The sequence below is a fragment of the Entelurus aequoreus genome, linkage group LG12 (assembly GCF_033978785.1).
Source record: "Entelurus aequoreus isolate RoL-2023_Sb linkage group LG12, RoL_Eaeq_v1.1, whole genome shotgun sequence".
NCBI classification, from domain to species: Eukaryota; Metazoa; Chordata; class Actinopteri; order Syngnathiformes; family Syngnathidae; genus Entelurus; species Entelurus aequoreus.
The window spans coordinates 64213237-64232830 of NC_084742.1; the positions used below are offsets into that span (position 1 = coordinate 64213237).

The 19594-nt window shown below is 40.8% G+C and overlaps 1 protein-coding gene across 1 annotated transcript in view; it reads left to right on the forward strand.

Annotated features, from left to right (window-relative positions):
* Positions 1–19594, forward strand: part of fgd6 (FYVE, RhoGEF and PH domain containing 6) — a 49321-nt gene that overhangs the window by 20236 nt on the left and 9491 nt on the right. The window contains exons 4-17 of the mRNA XM_062066427.1: positions 6910–6977; positions 7061–7091; positions 11498–11649; positions 11737–11893; positions 14235–14322; positions 14417–14467; positions 14545–14603; positions 14676–14747; positions 14835–14903; positions 14972–15055; positions 18577–18656; positions 18718–18820; positions 18915–19058; positions 19119–19221. Coding sequence (XP_061922411.1) covers positions 6910–6977; positions 7061–7091; positions 11498–11649; positions 11737–11893; positions 14235–14322; positions 14417–14467; positions 14545–14603; positions 14676–14747; positions 14835–14903; positions 14972–15055; positions 18577–18656; positions 18718–18820; positions 18915–19058; positions 19119–19221 — 1261 coding nt within the window. The remainder of the gene's footprint in view (positions 1–6909; positions 6978–7060; positions 7092–11497; positions 11650–11736; positions 11894–14234; positions 14323–14416; positions 14468–14544; positions 14604–14675; positions 14748–14834; positions 14904–14971; positions 15056–18576; positions 18657–18717; positions 18821–18914; positions 19059–19118; positions 19222–19594) is intronic.

Below are 19594 nucleotides of genomic sequence, written 5' to 3' on the forward strand. Positions count from 1 at the left end.
AGGGGTGTGGGAAAAAATCAATTCGAATCGCGATTCTCACGTGCGATTCAGAATCGATTCTCATTTTTAAAAAATTGATTTTTATTTATTTTATTTTAATTTTATTTTATTTATTTTTTTGAATTAATCAATCCAACAAAACGATACACAGCAATACCATAACAATGCAATCCAATTCCAAAAGCAAACCCGACCCAGCAACACTCAGAACTGCAATAAACAGCAATTGAGAGGAGACACAAACACCACACAGAACAAACCAAAAGTAGTGAAACAAAAATGAATATTATCAACAACAGTATCAATAGTAGTTACAATTTCTACATGGCAGTGATTAAAAATCCCTCATTGACATTATCATTAGACATTTATAAAAATTAAAAAAAAGAACAATAGTGTCACAGTGGCTTACACTTGCATCGCATCTCATAAGCTTGACAACACACTGTGTCCAATATTTTCACAAAGATAAAATAAGTCATATTTTTGGTTCATTTAATAGTTAAAACAAATTTACATTATTGCAATCAGTTGATAAAACATTGTACTTTACAATTATAAAGGCAAGGCAAGGCAAGGCAACTTTATTTGTATAGCGCTTTTCATACACAAGGCAGACTCAAAGTGCTTCACAGACAACAAAGTGAAATGAAAGAAAATAAAAGCAAAATTAAAATGCAGACAATAAAAATAAAAACAGTGCAGACGTTAAAAGTTAAAAGATTAAAAGATTTAGCTGAAAGCTAAGGTGAACATAAAAGTCTTCAGTCTAGTTTTAAAAGTAGTGAGAGTTGGGGAAAGTCTGACATCTTCAGGAAGTTTATTCCAGCTATGTGTTGCATAGTGACTGAATGATGATCTCCCTTGATTTGAGTTTACTCTTGGAACCGCTAACAGATTGGTCTCAGAAGATCTTAGTGATCTAGAGGGCGTATATAGTGGGAGCATATCAGTGATATACTTGGGCCCTAGACCATGTAGTGATTTATATGTGAGCAGGAGGATTTTGAAATCTATTCTCTGATGTACAGGGAGCCAATGTAAGGATTTAAGAATTGGTGTAATGTGCTCACATTTTTTGGTCTTTGTTAGAACTCTAGCAGCTTTTTACAAAAATCTACTACTCTGCTTGCATGTCAGCAGACTGGGGTAGATCCTGCTGAAATATATGTATTGAATGAATAGACAATCATTTTGAATTGGGAAAAAATCGTTTTTGAATCGAGAATCGTGTTGAATTGGAAAAAAAAAATCGATTTTGAATCGAATCGTGACCCCCAAGAATCGATATTGAATCGAATCGTGGGACACTCAAGGATTCACAGCCCTAATATATATATATATATATATATATATATATATATATATATATATATATATATATATATATATATATATAATTACTGTACTAGTATAAAAAAAAAAGGCATGTTTCGCCAAACTGGAGCTCTCAAAAATGTCCGTCAGTCAGTTACTAATGTGGGAGTTGTAAGTTTGATCATATTGTTTTTCTTCAGTGAATATCCCAACCGAGCATGATGTTAGCCCCCCCCCTCCCCTCCCCCCCATCTTCCGTTGTGTCCTTTGGCAAGACACGTCCTCAACCTTCAGACTTCCAGTGCCACCCACACTCTTGTATGAATGTGAATAAATATTTGGTGGTGGTCGGAAAGGCCGTTGGCGTAAATTGGGCAGCCATGTTTATGTCACTTTACCAAGGACAGCTGTGGCGACACATGTAGCTTACCACCAATGTGTTCACGTGGATTGAATGCTTAATGACTTCTCTCTAGTTCTAATGTGTGTGTGTGCTTTGGGTCTGTACAAAAAAGCGCTATATAAGTCCAATTGGTTGTTATTACTATTATAGTTACGCTAATGTTGGTGTCCCATTCTTTAATGGTACACTGTTGTATGCCACAGGTGTCAAACTCAAGGCCCGGGGGCCAGATGTGGCCCGCCACTTCATTTTATTTGGCCCTCGAAAGCCTGGAAATAATATTTATCAATAAAGTACTGTTACTTTTCTTACTAAATGTATTCTTTCTTTCTATTTTGGGAGAAGAAAAAAATGTACTCCATTTAATGGCAAATTATGTTAACTTAAATATTGTTTAGGGCTGCAACAACTAATCGATTAAAATCGATTACAACAATAGTTGGCGATTAATTTAGTCATCGATTCGTTGGATCTATGCTATGCGCATGCGCAGAGGCTACTTTTTTTCTTTTTCTTTTTTTTAATTTTTACTTTATTTTATTTTTATAAACCTTTATTTATAAACTGCAACATTTACAAACAGCTGAGAAACAATAATAAAAATAAGTATGGTGACATTATGCTGTTTTTTTTCCAATAAAATACTGGAAAGGATAGAAATGTAGTTTGTCTCTTATCCGATTATTAACCGATTAATCGAAGTAATAATCGACAGATTAATCGATTATCAAATTTGTTGTTAGTTGCAGCCCTAATATTGTTTGATTATGCAAAAATATATTATGAAACATGCAAACCAATTTTTAAATAGAAATAAATACTAATAATAATGATTTAAAAGTAAGTTATCCATCAAATTGTGCAATGTAAAAATAGCAATAGATTTCATGGTCAAATTGTGAAATTTACTGTGGTTTTTACAGCATTTTTCTCTAAATGGAAAAAAACAGTACTTTTTTTACTGTTATAAACTGTGGTGCCGTTTTGGAATTTACAGTAATACACTGAAAAATCTACAGTTTTTTGCGGTAAACAAACAAACAAACAAACGGACAGCTCAGGTGCCAAGATTTTACTCTAAAATTGCAGGGTTTTTTTTATTCACAGTAAAAAAAAGAAATGTAAATTTTACAGTAAAATTCTGCCAACTGAGCTGCCTTTTTTTTTTTTTTTTTTACCAAAAAACAGCTATACTGTTTTTTTTCATTTACAGTAATATACACTACATTTTGAGGTGAAATTATTGCAATTTACCATATTTTCCTTACATTTTAGTTTTTTTAAAATCTACTAATAAAATGCATTAAAAAATGGTGTAATAATAGTATTCACTGTTAGGCTATGTCTACACTAAGCCAGATAACCCCTTAAACGAATTATTAGCCCCGTTTCAGCCACACTAAACCAGCATTTAAGGTCCCCCTCCTCGGACAAATTTTTACACGGGTAAGTGCGCCGTGTTTTTCTTGAATCTCCAGCTCTTAGCTTTGTATGGACTCATTGATCTTTTACAAACTGACTTCGGAGAGTAAGTGACATCAGAAAGAACGTGCCAGAGCCAGCTTCATAATAAAGCGTTTTCGTAACTCGAAACTAACCACTGGAAATATGGAGGCGAGTCATCCAGACATGCCCGTGTTTCTCCTTCTTCCACATGTACGGACGCTCGTGGAAATCACACATGAATACCATAAGAGAAAGCCATTGCAGCTATTTGGGATACAACACTTTTCAGACGGCAAGAGAACTTTCCAATGTCCAGGTCAGCTGTGATTCTACTTACCGAAAAATGTCATCCATTTGTCGAAGGAGAGTCAACGAGAATGCGAGCTACCGTGCATGTGATAAAAAATGTAGCGTGTGCTTTGTATTACCTGGCGTCGAGGGAAGACTATGGAAAATGGCAAATGCTTTTGTCCGCCATGTATGTCGCGGACTCAACGTCTATGTCCAGAGTATATAAAGTCACCAAAAACGAATGAACAATGAAGAGTGAGGAGTGTCCTGACCAGATATCTACATCCCTAGATTGATTGTTGTCAAATGTTCTTTGTCATATTGTGTACTTTTGTGTCCAATAAAGATAGGATTAATTCATGATGGCTCAGGTGTGATTCACTACAATTAGCGATGTACGATAATATTGGACTGCCGATATTATCGGCCGATAAATGCTTTAAAATGTAATATCGGAAATTATCGGTATCGGTTTCAAAAAGTAAAATGTATGACTTTTTTTTAAAACGCCGCTGTGTACACGGACGTAGGGAGAAGTACAGAGCGCCAATAAACCTTAAAGGCACTGCCTTTGCGTGCCGGCCCAATCACATAATATGTACGGCTTTTCACACACACAAGTGAATGCAAAGCATACTTGGTCAACAGCCATACAGGTCACACTGAGGGTGGCCGTATAAACAACTTTAACACTGTTACAAATATGCGCCACACTGTGAACCCACACCAGACAAGAATGACAAACACATTTCGGGAGAACATCCGCACCGTAACACAACATAAACACAACAGAACAAATACCCAGAACCCCTTGCAGCACTAACTCTTCCGGGACGCTACAATATACACCCCCAACCCCGCCCACCTCAACTTCCTCATGCTCTCTCAGGGAGAGCATGTCCCAAATTCCAAGCTGCTGTTTTGAGGCATGTCAAAAAAAATAATGCACTTTGTGACTTCAATAATAAATATTATTGTTATATTGTTTAATGCATCCAGCGGGGCATCACAACAAAATTAGGCATAATAATGTGTTAATTCCACGACTGTATATATCGGCATCGGTTGATATCGGAATCGGTAATTAAGAGTTGGACAATATCGGATATCGGCAAAAAAGCCATTATCGGACATCTCTAACTACAATAGGGCCCCACAGCGCACTGGACTCCAGTTAATTGAAATACCACCACACTGGATATTGTTCAGATAAGTTAAATTTAAGAACTTGCACACAAAGCAACACTGGAGGTGACTATGACGTGGGCATTTTCCGCGCATGCGTATTAGGTCGCGTTGCGCCGGCTGACGGAGGTGGGGAGGGGGGGTCTTAAACGACCATTGTGTGTGTGTGTGTGTGTGGACAAGGATAAGGTTAGGTGACATTTACCCTGGATAACCTTAGCCTTAGAAGCGTCCCTCTGGGGCAGTGGTTCTTAACCTGGGTTCGATGGAACCCTAGGGGTTCGGTGAGTCGGCCTCAGGGGTTCGGCGGAGGTCAAAACACACCCGACTCATCGTGTAAATAAAAACTTCTCCCTATCGGCGTATTACGGATACGACAACAGCAGAGTAAGACTGATTTGCAGGTGTGTAATTAGTTGTGAGTTTATGCACTGTGTTGGTTTTGTTGTTTGAACAAGGTGATGTTCATGCACGCCTCATTTTGTGCACCAGTAAAAAAAAACATGGTAACACTTTAGTATGGGGAACATATTCACCATTAATTAGTTGCTTATTAACATGTAAATTAGTAACATATTGGCTCTTAACTACACTGCAAAAAGTCAGTGTTCAAAAACAAGAAGAAAAAATATATAAAAATGAGGGGTATTGTATTTGAACTAAGGAAAATTATCTGCCAATACAACAAGAAAACTCGGCTTGTCAAGACTTTCCAAAACAAGTAAAATTAGCTAACCTCAATGAACCCAAAAATACCTTAAAATAAGTATATTCTCACTAATAACAAGTGCACTTTTCTTGGTAGAAAAAAAAGACCTTTTTGCTCAATATGTTGAAAAATATTCTTAATTTAGGTAAATGCTAGTGCCATTATCTTGACATAATGATATAGTTTTTTCATGCTTGAAGTAAGAAATTATTACTTTAAAAAAGTAGTTTTATACTTGTGAGTGTTAATCTTAAAACCCAAGCTGTTTGTTTACATGCTTTTTTTTAATTTCTCTTTGCTATTTGGGCTTATTGGACTTTAATTAGAATAAAAACTAAGAATCATCTTTTGATATGGTGTACTTAGTCCATAAGTACACAAACGTGTACTTCATGTTTACTGACATGCTAATTCTTATTTTTACACTTTTTGCCCCCGAATTCCATTGTATGTTATACTCTTCTGACACCACCAGATGGCAGTATACGTGTCCACATAAGCAGCCATAAGACCCCAATTCAGTAGTGTACATAATTTTGGAAATAAGAGCTAAAAGGTGCTGTCCACGCATGTGGCCACTAAGCCTTTAGAGTTAATGACACAGCTTTGCATCAGTTGATATTTTAGTTTCAAGCATGCTTTACTCAATATAGGTCATCAAATCTCAGCAACAAGCTGTAATATCTTACTGAGATCATTTAGGAGCAAAACCCTTAAAACAAGTAAAACACTCTAACATAAAATCTGCTTAGTGAGAAGAATTATCTTATCAGACAAAAAATAAGCAAATATCACCCTTATTTGAGATATTCAATCTTACTTAGATTTCAGTTTTTGCAGTGGAGCATGTTTAGCTATTCTTCAACCTGCAGTGATAATGATACTTGTAAGAGCTGCCTTTATTTTTTTCCATAAAAACAGCAGTACTCTTTTTCCATTTACAGTAATATACACTACATTTTGAGGTGAAATTATCGCAATTTACCATATTTTTTTCACATTTTAGTTTATTAAAAATCTACTAATAAAATGCATTAAAAAATGGTGTAATAGTAGTATTCACTGTTAGAAGCGGCCCTCTGGGGCCAAACATAACTGCGATGTGGCCCTCAGTGACACCTCTGTTGTACGTGATATATGGCATCTATTATATTCCAGAATCCAAGCCAAGTCACTTCCAAATTGCTATGTGAAACTTTTTTAAAAGGGTTGGAAAACAGGATATTTAATGAGGAATCTAACTTAAAAAAAAAAAAAGTTTCTGTCGACACACTTGTGTGTTCTTGTTCCCGTGGCGATAACACGTTCATAAATAGATCAGACGGGGTCACTCTGCCTTGAGTGACCTGTCTGATAGCGTGGTGCCCCCTCCCTGCCAGCTGCAGGGTGTCACATTCAGACATTATTCAGACCGGAGACTATTATTACCTCACAAATCACAATCACATCATCATCATCGCTGCGTTCAAAAAGTGTCCGTGGCATCATGTTAGCGCCGCACGCCGTCATTATGTTGCGTCCCCGCGCCCCCGTCTCACTGTCTGCTCCACCCCTGCAGCTGGAGGACGAGACCAAGAGGAAGAAGGTGGTGCACATCGCCCAGGAGATCATGAGCTCGGAGAAAGTGTGAGTGGCGGCAACAACGGCAGAGAACGTCGCCTACTTAGCAGCCACGTCATGACTCCTTTGTGCTCTCTCTCTCTCCTCAGCTTTGTGGACGTTCTCAAGCTTCTGCACATAGTAAGTGTCGTGATTTAAATATGCCAAAACAGACCAAAAAAAGGTGGTCTGTCCCTAAATGGCCCTGGCCAAAGGTCTTGGGGTCCAATATGGCCGCCAAAGGATTAGTAGAAAGCGGTGGCTGACAGGGCAATGGTGGGTGGGTGGGTGGGTTCTGTCCAAGAAATCGGGTCAGCTCTCATTCTTCTCTGCCCGCGGACGCAACAGCTGCTTCCTCCCGCCACAGAGCTGACCTCCAGCACACACACACACACACACACACGCGTAAATCCTGTGTGAGTGTGTGCATATTTGTGGCGAGTCATCCAGCTAATGCGTTTTTTCAGTGTGTGTTGTGTTTTTATACAGTATTGCATCATGAAAATGTATAGATCTGTTAATATATATATGATAAACAAGCAGAAACATAAAGTGTAACTTGATTTAAACAACTGTGTGTGTGTGTGTGTGTGTGTGTGTGTGTGTGTGTGTGTGTGTGTGTGTGTGTGTGTGTGTGTGTTCTGGCAATGCTTACTTAATGGGGACATCGCTCTGTGAATGAAAATAGGTTGAGAAATGAGCAAGATATGATTTATTTTCAATTTAGATGTGTTACCTTCATTGCTGTCCTTAACAATGGCCAACTCACAGAACTTATTACTATGTGTGTGTACGGTCAAATCTACCCAGCAACAGCGGTAGGTCCTCACAACTACAGAAGTAAAAATTTTTTTTTTACTTTGTGTGTTTTGCATTCTGAAGTGAGGTTGCAACTCTCTACTCCCATCTAGTGCTAGATATATTGTTTTCATCCTTCTAGCTATAGTGGAAAGGGGGGCCCTCACAACCTACTGACCAAATGTGGGTCCACACAAAGTAGGCAAGACGTGTGTGTGTGTGTGTGTGTGTGTGTGTGTGTGTGTGTGTGTGTGTGTGTGTGTGTTCTTGTATTTCTTCTTCTTGAGACATCAACAAGGAAAAGTATCTTCCATATGAGGAGGTGTGAAAAAGTTAGGACCGAATACAGAAAACCATTGCATCTAATAGAGAATGTCTCATTTGCACCCCTGCTGGTGACATCTATCAAAATGAGGGGGGTCCCAAAAGGGACGTATTTTTCAAATTGACTGTTTTGCTTTTAAAAGTGCTCCCCCTCTGGTCAACATATGAAATAAGTGTGTGTAAGAAATTGAAATGCGCCCCCATTGGCCAAAATTAATTTAAAAAAAAGTTAAATAAATATGTATATAGAGACATACTGTAGTAACTTGAAGTGAAAACAATTAAAAAATAACATTTTCAACAACAGAAAAATTAAATATAAGCTCACCTTTTTTATATTTGCATAGTATGTAAATATTATTAATGTTGTAAATACACATCTTTATATATCTAGAAAGGCTGGTCCTAAAGAGGTAGGCACTTTTTTTAGGGGTCTCAAGAAGGTAAGAAATACAAGAGAGTGTGTGTGTGTGTTCTTGTATTTCTACCCTTCTTGAGACATCAACAAGGAAAAGTATCTTCCATATGAGGAGGTGTGAAAAAGTTAGGACCGAATACAGAAAACCATTGCATCTAATAGAGAATGTCTCATTTGCACCCCTGCTGGTGACATCTATCAAAATGAGGGGGGTCCCAAAAGGGACGTATTTTTCAAATTGACTGTGTTTTGCTTTTAAAAGTGCTCCCCGTCTGGTCAACATATGAAATAACAAGTGTGTGTAAGAAATTGAAATGCGCCCCTATTGGCCAAAATTAATTTAAAAAAAAGTTGAATAAATATGTATATAGAGACATACTGTAGTAACTTGAAGTGAAAACAATTAAAAAATAACATTTTCAACAACAGAAAAATTAAATATAAGCTCACCTTTTTTATATTTGCATAGTATGTAAATATTATTAATGTTGTAAATACACATCTTTATATATCTAGAAAGGGTGGTCCTAAAGAGGTAGGCAATTTTTTTAGGGGTCTCAAGAAGGTAAGAAATACAAGAGTGTGTGTGTGTGTGTGTGTGTGTGTGTTCTTGTATTTCTACCCTTCTTGAGACATCAACAAGGAAAAGTATCTTCCATATGAGGAGGAATCCTTTAAAAATAGGGTGGTCCCAAAAGGAGGGATTTTTCAAATTGACTGTGTCGCTTTTAAAAGTGCTCCCCCTCTGGTCAACATATGAAATAACAAGTGTGTGTAAAAATTTGAAGTGCTCCCCCTCTGGTCAACATATGTAATAACAAGTGTGTGTAAGACATTGAAATGCGCCCCCTTTGGCCAAAATGTATTTAAAAAAAGAAAAAGTAAAATAAATATGTATATAGAGACATACTGTAGTAACTTGAAGTAAATAATGAAGATTAAAAAACAACAAATTCAACAACAAAAACATTAACTATAAGCTTACCTTTTTTATGTCTGCATAGTATGTATATGTTATTAATTTTGTAAATACACACCTTTATATATCTAGAAAGGGTGGTCCTAAAGAGGTATAGGCATTTTTTTAGCGGTCCCAAGAAGGTAACAAATACAAGTGTGTGTGTGTGTGTGTGTGTGTGTGTGTGTTCTTGTATTTCTACCATTCTTGAGACATCAACAAGGAAAAGTGCCTTCCATATGAGGAGGTGTGAAAAAGTTAGGACCTGCTGGTGACATCTATCAAAATGAGGGTGGTCCCAAAAAGGAGGGATTTTTCACATTGACTATGTGTCGCTTTTAAAAGTGCTCCCCCCTCTGGTCAACATATGAAATAACAAGTGTGTATAAAAATTTGAAGTACTCCCCCCTCTGGTCAACATATGAAATAACAAGTGTGTATAAAAATTTGAATTACTCCCCCTCTGGCCAACATATGTAATAGCAAGTGTGTGTAAGAAATTGAAATGTGCCCCCTTTGGCCAAAATTAATTTTAAAAAAGTAAAATAAATATGTATATAGAGACATACTGTAGTAGCTTGAAGTAAATAATGAAGAACAAAAATTAACTAAAAGCTTACCTTTTTTATATTTGCATAGTATGTATATATTATTAATGTTGTAAATACACATCTTTATATATCTAGAAAGGGTGGTCCTAAAGATGTAGGCACTTTTTAGCTGTCTCAAAAAGGTAACAAATACAAGAGTGTGTGTGCGCATGTGTATGTGTGTGTGTGTGTGTACTTGTATTTCTACCCTTCTTGAGACATCAACAAGGAAAAGTGCCTTCCATATGAGGACCGGTGAACAAGTTAGGACCGAATACAGAAAACCATTGCATCTAATAGACAATGTCTCATTTGCACCCCTGCTGGTGACATCTATCAAAATGAGGGTGGTCCCAAAAGGGAGGGATTTTTCAAATTGACTGTGTGTCGCTTTTAAAAGTGCTCCCCCCCTCTGGTCAACATATGAAATAACAAGTGTGTGTAAAAATTTGAAGTACTCCCCTTCTGACCAACATATGTAATAACAAGTGAGTGTAAGGAATTGAAATGCGCCCCCTTTGGCCAAAATTAATTTAAAAAAAGTAAAATAAATATGTATAGAGACAAATTGTAAAGTTAAAGTACCAATGATTGTCACACACACACCAGGTGTGGTGAAATTTGTCCTCTGCATTTGACCCATCCCCTTGTTCACCCCCCTGGGAGGTGAGGGGAGCAGTGAGCAGCAGCGGTGGCCGCGCTCGGGAATCATTTTGGCGATTTAACCCCCAATTCCAACCCTTGATGCTGAGTGCCAAGCAGGGAGGTAATGGCTCCCATTTTTATAGTCTTTGGTAAGACTCGGCCGGGGATTGAACTCACAACTTAGGGTTAGGGTTAGGGCGGACACTCTAACCACAAGGCCACTTTTTAATGAATGAAGTAACGTTTATGACATTTTTACGACTGGTAGTAACTTGAAGTAAATAATGAAGATTAAAAAACAACAAATTAAACAACAATTTTTTTTTAATATAAGCTCACCTTTTTTATATTTGCATAGTATGTATATATTATTAATGTTGTTAATACACATCTTTATTTATCTAGAAAGAGTGGTCCTAAAGAGGTAGGCATTTTTTAGCGGTCCCCAAGAAGGTAACAAATACGTGTGTGTGTGTGTGTGTGTGTGTGTGTGTGTGTGTGTGTGTGTGTGTGTGTGTGTGTGTGTGTGTGTGTGTGTGTGTGTGTGTGTGTGTGTGTGTGTGTGTGTGTGTGTGTGTGTGTGTGTGTGTGTGTGTGTGTGTGTGTGTGTGTGTGTGTGTGGCCTCCCTACTTCCTTCCAGGTGGATGTGTGTGTTGGCAAATGACACAGTCAAGAGCGCTGACTCAACTGTGTGTGTGTGTGTGTGTGTGTGTGTGTGTGTGTGTGTGTGTGTGTGTGTGTGTGTGTGTGTGTGTGTGTCCAGCTGAAATACACAGTGTGCTTGTGCAGGGCCTCACATTACTCTCTCCACAGGACTTTCGGGATGCGGTTGCCAAGGCAACACGTCAGAACGGAAAGCCAGTGGTAGATGAGCGCGTCCTCTGTCAGATCCTGTACTACCTGCCTCAGCTCTACCAGCTCAACAAGGACCTGCTGAGAGAGCTGGAGGAGAGGGTGGCTCACTGGTACGTTTCGGACTCGAATTACATCCTGTATCACAGTAGAGCATCCTGCAACCTTGAGTGTGTGTGTGTGTGTGTGTGCGCGCACAGGAGCGAGCACCAGCGCCTGTCGGACATCTTTGTCCAGAAGGGCCCCTACTTGAAGATGTACTCCACCTACATCCGGCAGTTTGACAACAACGTGGCGCTCCTGGACGAGCAGTGCAGGAAAAACGCGCCGTTTGCCGCTGTCGTCAAAGACTTTGAGGTAGACTTCAAATAATAGTTTTTGTTAGTGGTCAGTTCCAAAATTTACAACAAAAAACTAATAATTTCTCCCTTAAGAAATACTGCAAATTCAATTAATCTGATCCAGACAGCCAAACATATGGAGACAAAACACATAATGATAGTTTGGCATTCTCACCTTGTTTATTAAAGTGCTGTCACTCACAACTTTATTTGGCCCCATGCTGGAAACTTTTGCAGGCTCAATTAAAAAAACAAAACTCTTGTGGTTTACCTTAGTTACAGTCAGCCAGTGATGATGTCATAGAGCAGGGGCGTCAAACTTGTTTTCATTGAGGGCCACGTTGCAGTTTTGGCCTCTTGTAACATTAATGAAGGAAACATACATGTATAAGGATCAGCCGCATGATTTTGTCACACCATTACCTACACATTTGATTAGTAAATGTATATTTTACCTACACTGCAAGAAAAAAAAAATCTGTGGATTTTGCGGTCCAAAAAATGGCAGAATTTTACTATAAAATTTACAGTAAAATGGTCACACTTTATTTTACTGTAAAATTCTGGTGATTGAGCTGCCAGTTTTTTTAGGGTTTTTTTTGCATAAAAAATATGGTGTGTAATACATAATACAGTGTATTACTGTAAATGTAAAAATGGTACCACAGATTTTTTCTTTCGGTAGGATTCTGAAGACCGAGCTTTATATTTTGTCATGTTTACAGCGTACAATTTGATGGATAACTTGCTTTGAAATCATAAGGCTAAGTAGATATTTACATGTTTTTACCCCAAAAATGTTTCGAATGTATGATGATTAGAGATGTCCGATAATATCGGACTGCCGATATTATCGGCCGATAAATTGCTTTAAAATGTAATATCGGAAATTATCGGTATCGGTTTTAAAAAGTAAAATGTATGACTTTTTAAAACGCCGCTGTGTACACGGATGTAGGGAGAAGTACAGAGCGCCAATAAACCTTAAAGGCACTGCCTTTGCGTGCCGGCCCAGTCACATAATATCTACGGCTTTTCACACACACAAGTTGAATGCAAGGCATACTTGGTCAACAGCCATACAGGTCACACTGAGGGTGACCGTATAAACAACTTTAACACTGTTACAAATATGCGCCACACTGTGAACCCACACCAAACAACAATGACAAACACATTTCGGGAGAACATCCGCACCGTAACACAACATAAACACAACAGAACAAATACCCAGAACCCCTTGCAGCACTAACTCTTCCAGGACGCTACAATATACACCCCCGCTACCCCCTACCCCCAACCTCCTCATGCTCTCTCAGGGAGAGCATGTCCCAAATTCCAAGTGACTTCAATAATAAATATGGCAGTGCCATGTTGGCATTTTTTTTTTCCATAACTTGAGTTGATTTATTTTGGAAAACCTTGTTACATCGTCTAATGCATCCAGCGGGGCATCACAACAAAATTAGGCATAATAATGCTTTCATTCCACGACTGTATATATCGGTATCGGTTGATTTTGGAATCGGTAATTAAGAGTTGGACAATACCGGACATTGGCAAAAAAGCCATTATCGGACATCTCTAATGATATATCTGTTGCATTCTTAGATAGATAAACAGTGTTGGTGCTAGGAATTTTCTAAATGGGGTCCCAGGAACCCCATCAAGTCGTAAAATTGAGGTCCAACAGTACATTTTTGGGGTCCCACTTTTTTTGTAAGCGTTTTGAAAACAAATGATGAACATATGCATTATCCTGTTATATCTCACATTCTATATCGTGTTTTGGAAATAGGTTGTCATAAATGTTACTGAATTCATTAAAACAAATTATACCAAAGAAAACACATTTTTATGCATATGTAAATGTATTCAGTTATAAACATTCATTCACTTTCTTCTTTCCTTCATGAAACTAAACTTTACCGCTGCCGGTATTTTTTTGCTATATTTTTATTGTAATATTTTCAGAATGTGTTTGTTGTATTTTTGGCCAAAGTAAGACAAAGAAAACAATCGGAAGTTGTCTTTGTTTTTTAGTTTTAATGCCATGATTTTAATAGTCCGGCCCGCGTGACGTGAGCACAGATTTTCCTCCACGCGGCCCCTGAGCTAAAATGAGTTTGACACCCCTTCATATCCAAATAAAACATATGTTTTTCTTTACCTACTTGACCCCTTGCTATTTTATTAAAAAAGTGATTCCATGTAAAACCATAAGAGACTTAAATGTATTTATATCAAAAAAATAGGTGGAGAATAGTTTCCTCAAATAGGTTACAAGAAGAACATAATGGATCAATGTTTTGGATGAATTTAAAAAACAAATTTTTTTTTGCTTGTTTTTGGTCCAGATGAGTCCTCGCTGTGCCAGTCTGGCTCTGAAGCACTACCTGCTGAAGCCTGTCCAGAGAATCCCTCAGTACCAGCTGCTGCTCACAGGTAGCCACTTTGTCGCTCCACACTGACACCTAGTGGGCCAGAAAACATGCAAAAAGTCAAAACAAATCACTTTTTTTTTTTTTTTTTTTTACAGATTATTTGAAGAACTTACCCCAGGACTCTGAGGACTACAAGGACACACAAGGTGGGACATGATGACGTCACCGTAAAGAAACCTCTGTCACTGTCGGAGTTGTTCTGATTGTAAATGTTGTCATGCAGCGGCTCTCAGCATCGTGAAGGAAGTCGCCAACCACGCCAACGACATTATGAAACAAGGAGTGAGGAAGTTTTTTCCTGTTTTCTAGCAAGGTTTTTCTCACCTCACATCCATCCTGGTGTTTTTGTTTCAGGACAACTTTCAGAAGCTGATGCAGATTCAGTACAGTCTCAACGGCCACCAGGAGATCGTGCAGCCGGGCAGGGTGAGCCCTCGGCCACATGCACATGGAAATGAAAATGAAAGGAAAGCACTTGATGACACTGAAGGTGTTTGTGTGAAATGTGTGCAGGTGTTCCTGAAGGAAGGAACACTCATGAAGCTCTCACGCAAGGTCATGCAGCCTCGCGTCTTCTTCCTGGTGAGAGACGCTCCCGACGTGTCCTCGTTTCGCCGCCGCGTCCTGACGGCCATCTTTTGTGTTTGCAGTTCAACGACGCCCTCATGTACACCACACCTGTGCAGTCGGCCCAGTTCAAACTCAACTGCGTGCTCTCCCTAGCTGGGATGAAGGTGAGTACCAATGACTTTGGAAAAGTCATTGAATATATTTACTCCTAGCTTTACCAAAATGTCGTTGGATTTTTATTGGAATTACTGTTTTAATAAAGGTAAATAATTACCTGGGAGAGTGATTGATGCGTTACTTTAAAAACACTTTAAAATATGTGGCAAAAGCAATTGAGACGTTTCATGAGAGCAGAGTGAGTGAGTGAGTGAGTGAGTGAGTGAGTGAGTGAGTGAGTGAGTGAGTGAGTGAGAGAGAGTGAGAGAGAGAGAGTGTGAGAGAGAGTGAGAGTGAGTGAGTGAGTGAGTGAGTGAGAGTGTGAGAGTGAGTGAGTGAGTGAGTGAGTGAGTGAGTGAGTGAGTGAGTGAGTGAGTGAGTGAGTGAGTGAGTGAGTGTGAGAGAGAGTGTGAGAGAGAGAGTGAGTGAGTGAGTGAGAGTGAGAGAGTGTGTGAGAGAGTGTGTGAGAGTGTGTGAGAGAGTGAGAGAGAGTGAGAGTGTGTGAGAGAGTGTGTGAGAGTGTGTGAGACAGTGTGTGAGAGAGAGAGTGTGAGAGAGAGAGTGTGAGAGAGAGAGTGTGAGAGAGAGAGTGTGTGAGAGAGTGTGTGAGAGAGTGTGTGTGAGAGAGTGTGTGAGAGAGTGTGTGAGAGAGTGTGAGAGAGAGTGTGAGAGAGAGTGTGAGAGAGAGTGTGAGAGAGAGTGTGAGAGAGAGTGTGAGAGAGAATGTGAGAGAGAGAGTGTGAGAGAGAGAGTGTGTGAGAGAGAGTGTGTGAGTGAGAGTGAGAGAGAGAGTGTGAGAGTGAGAGAGAGAGTGAGTGAGAGTGAGTGAGTGAGTGAGAGTGAGAGAGAGTGTGTGAGAGAGTGTGTGAGAGAGTGTGAGAGAGTGTGTGAGACAGTGTGTGAGAGTGTGTGAGACAGTGTGTGAGACAGTGTGTGAGAGAGAGAGTGTGAGAGAGAGAGTGTGGGAGAGAGAGTGTGTGAGAGAGTGTGTGAGAGAGTGTGAGAGAGAGAGTGTGTGAGAGAGTGTGTGAGAGAGTGTGAGAGAGAGTGTGTGAGAGAGAGTGTGTGAGAGAGTGTGTGAGAGAGTGTGAGAGAGAGAGTGTGAGAGAAAGTGTGAGAGTGTGTGAGAGAGTGTGTGAGAGAGAGTGTGTGAGAGTGTGAGAGAGAGTGTAACAGAGTGAGAGTGTGAGATAGTGTGAGAGAGAGTGTGTGTGAGAGTGAGTGGGAGAGAGCGTGTGAGAGTGTGAGTTTGAGTGTGTGAGAGAGTGAGAGACAGTTTGAGAGAGAGTGTGAGTTTGTGTGTGAGAGAGAGTGTGAGAGAGCGTGTGAGTTTGAGTGTGTGAGAGTGTGAGAGAGAGTGTGAGAGTGAGACCGTGTGACTGTGAGTGTGAGTGAGAGAGTGTGTGAGAGAGTGTGAGAGAGTGTGTGAGAGAGTGTGTGAGAGAGTGTGTGAGAGAGTGTGTGAGACAGTGTGTGAGAGAGTGAGTGTGAGAGAGAGAGTGTGAGAGAGAATGTGTGAGAGAGTGTGTGAGAGAGTGTGAGAGAGTGTGTGAGAGAGTGTGTGAGACAGTGTGTGAGAGAGTGAGTGTGAGAGAGAGAGTGTGAGAGAGAATGTGTGAGAGAGTGTGTGAGAGAGTGTGAGAGAGTGTGTGAGAGAGTGTGTGAGAGAGAGTGTGTGAGAGAGAGAGTGTGAGAGAGTGTGAGAGAAAGTGTGAGAGAGTGAGTGAGAGAGTGTGTGAGAGAGAGTGTGTGAGAGTGTGAGAGAGAGTGTAACAGAGTGAGAGTGTGAGATAGTGTGAGAGAGAGTGTGTGTGAGAGTGAGTGGGAGAGAGCGTGTGAGAGTGTGAGTTTGAGTGTGTGAGAGAGTGTGAGAGACAGTTTGAGAGAGAGTGTGAGTTTGTGTGTGAGAGAGAGTGTGAGAGAGCGTGTGAGTTTGAGTGTGTGAGAGTGTGAGTGAGAGTGTGAGAGTGAGACCGTGTGACTGTGAGTGTGAGTGAGAGAGTGTGTGAGAGAGTGTGAGAGAGTGTGTGTGAGAGAGTGTGAGAGAGTGTGTGAGAGAGTGTGTGAGAGTGTGTGAGACAGTGTGTGAGACAGTGTGTGAGAGAGTGTGAGAGAGAGAGTGTGAGAGAGAGAGTGTGAGAGAGTGTGTGAGAGAGAGTGTGTGTGAGAGAGTGTGAGAGAGTGTGTGAGAGTGTGTGAGAGAGAGTGTGTGAGAGAGAGAGTGTGAGAGAAAGTGTGAGAGAGTGAGTGAGAGAGTGTGTGAGAGAGAGAGTGTGAGAGAGAGTGTAAAAGAGTGAGAGTGTGAGATAGTGTGAGAGAGAGTGTGTGTGAGAGTGAGTGGGAGAGAGCGTGTGAGAGTGTGAGTTTGAGTGTGTGAGAGAGTGTGAGAGACAGTTTGAGAGAGAGTGTGAGTTTGAGTGTGTGAGAGAGAGTGAGAGAGCGTGTGAGTTTGAGTGTGAGAGTGTGAGAGAGAGTGAGAGTGTAAGAGTGAGACCGTGTGACTGTGAGTGAGAGAGTGTGAGAGAGTGTGAGAGAGTGAGAGAGAGAGTGAGAGAGAGTGAGAGAAAGTGTGAGAGTGTGTGTGAGAGAGTGTGAGAGAGTGTGAGAGACTGTGTGAGAGAGTGTGTGACTGAGAGTGAGAGAGAGTGTAACAGAGTGAGAGTGTGAGAGAGAGTGTGTGTGAGTGAGTGGGAGAGAGCGTGTGAAAGTGTGAGTTTGAGAGTGTGAGAGAAAGTGTGAGAGTGTGAGTGAGAGTGTGTGTGAGAGAGTGTGAGAGAGTGTGAGAGACTGTGTGAGAGAGTGTGAGAGAGAGTGTGTGACTGAGAGTGAGAGAGAGTGTAACAGAGTGAGAGTGTGAGAGAGAGTGTGTGTGAGTGAGTGGGAGAGAGCGTGTGAGAGTGTGAGTTTGAGTGTGTGAGAGAGCGTGTGAGTTTGAGTGTGTGAGAGAGAGTGAGAGTGTGACTGAGAGAGTGAGAGTGTGAGAGTGAGACTGTGAGTGTGAGTGAGAGAGTGAGTGTGAGAGAGTTTGAGTGTGTGAGAGAGAGTGTGAGAGAGTGTGAGAGAGTGTGAGTTTGAGTGTGTGAGAGAGTGACAGTGTGACTGGCTACTCTACCCACCTCTGCCTGTATGGCTGTTGACCAAGTATGCCTTGCATTCACTTGTGTGTGTGAAAAGCCGAAGATATTATGTGACTGGGCCTTATGTGCCTTTAAGACACGCCTCCAATATTGTTGTCTGGGTGGAAATCTGGAGAAATTCGGGAGAAAGGTTGCCCCGGGAGACTTTCGGGAGGGGCACTGAAAATCGGGAGTCTCCCGGGAAAATGGGGAGGGTTGACAAGTATGACTGGGAGACACAACTGCTCTGTACTTCTCCCTGCGTCCGTGTGCCACTCCGTACAGTCATACATTTTACTTTTTGAAACCGATACCGATAATTTCCGATATTACATTTTAAAGCATTTATCGGCCGATATTATCGGCCATCTCTAGTGAGAACCCTGTCATGGTCACTCAATGTTGTTTCCCAGGTGAGTAAGCCCAGCCAGGAGGCCTACCAGAACGAGCTGAACATCGAGAGCGTGGAGCGCTCCTTCATCCTGTCTGCAAGGTCAGAAGCGGTGCAACTTGCTTACCCGCGCTGTCGCTCACTTCCTCGCTTGCGCCTGTAGCTCGGCGACCGAGAGAGACGAGTGGCTGGAGGCCATCGCCAAGGCCATCGACGACCACACCAAGAAGAAAATAACTTTCATATCCAGTCGGAGCCAAGAGGAGGTGATTGATTCATGATGTCCACCAGGCGGCGTGAAGCCTCGCTCACCCTCACCCTCACCCTCACCCTCACCCTCACCCTCCCCTCTCCGCTCAGGCTGACGACGTGCTGGAGAGCGGGGCCCCTCTGGGTTCCAAGGCTCCCATCTGGATCCCGGACCTGAGGGCCACCATGTGCATGATCTGCACCTGCGAGTTCACCCTCACCTGGAGGCGGCATCACTGTCGAGCCTGTGGCAAGGTGAGCGACACCTCTGGTGCCTCTCTGCAGGACTCCGTCTCCTGATCTTTGTCCCGACAGGTGGTGTGTCAGGCCTGCTCCACCAATAAGTACTACCTGGAGTACCTCAAGAACCAACCAGCGCGGGTGTGTGACCACTGCTTTGCCAAACTGCAGGAGAACAGTAAGTTTCTGTATTTCTAGTACCGTTTTTGATTCATTGGTACCACGATACTATACCGTATTTTTCGGACTATAAGTGGCAGTTTTTTCCATAGTTTGGCCGGGGGTGCGACTTATACTCAGGAGCGACTTATGTGTGAAATTATTAACACATTAGCGTAAAATATGAAATAATATTATTCATCTCATTCACGTAAGAGATTTATAAGATTTCATGGGATTTAGCGATTAGGAGTGACAGATTGTTTGGTAAACGTATAGCATGTTCTATATGTTATAGTTATTTGAATGACTCTTACCATAATATGTTACGTTAACATACCAGGCACGTTCTCAGTTGGGTATTTATGCCTCATATAACGTACACTTATTCA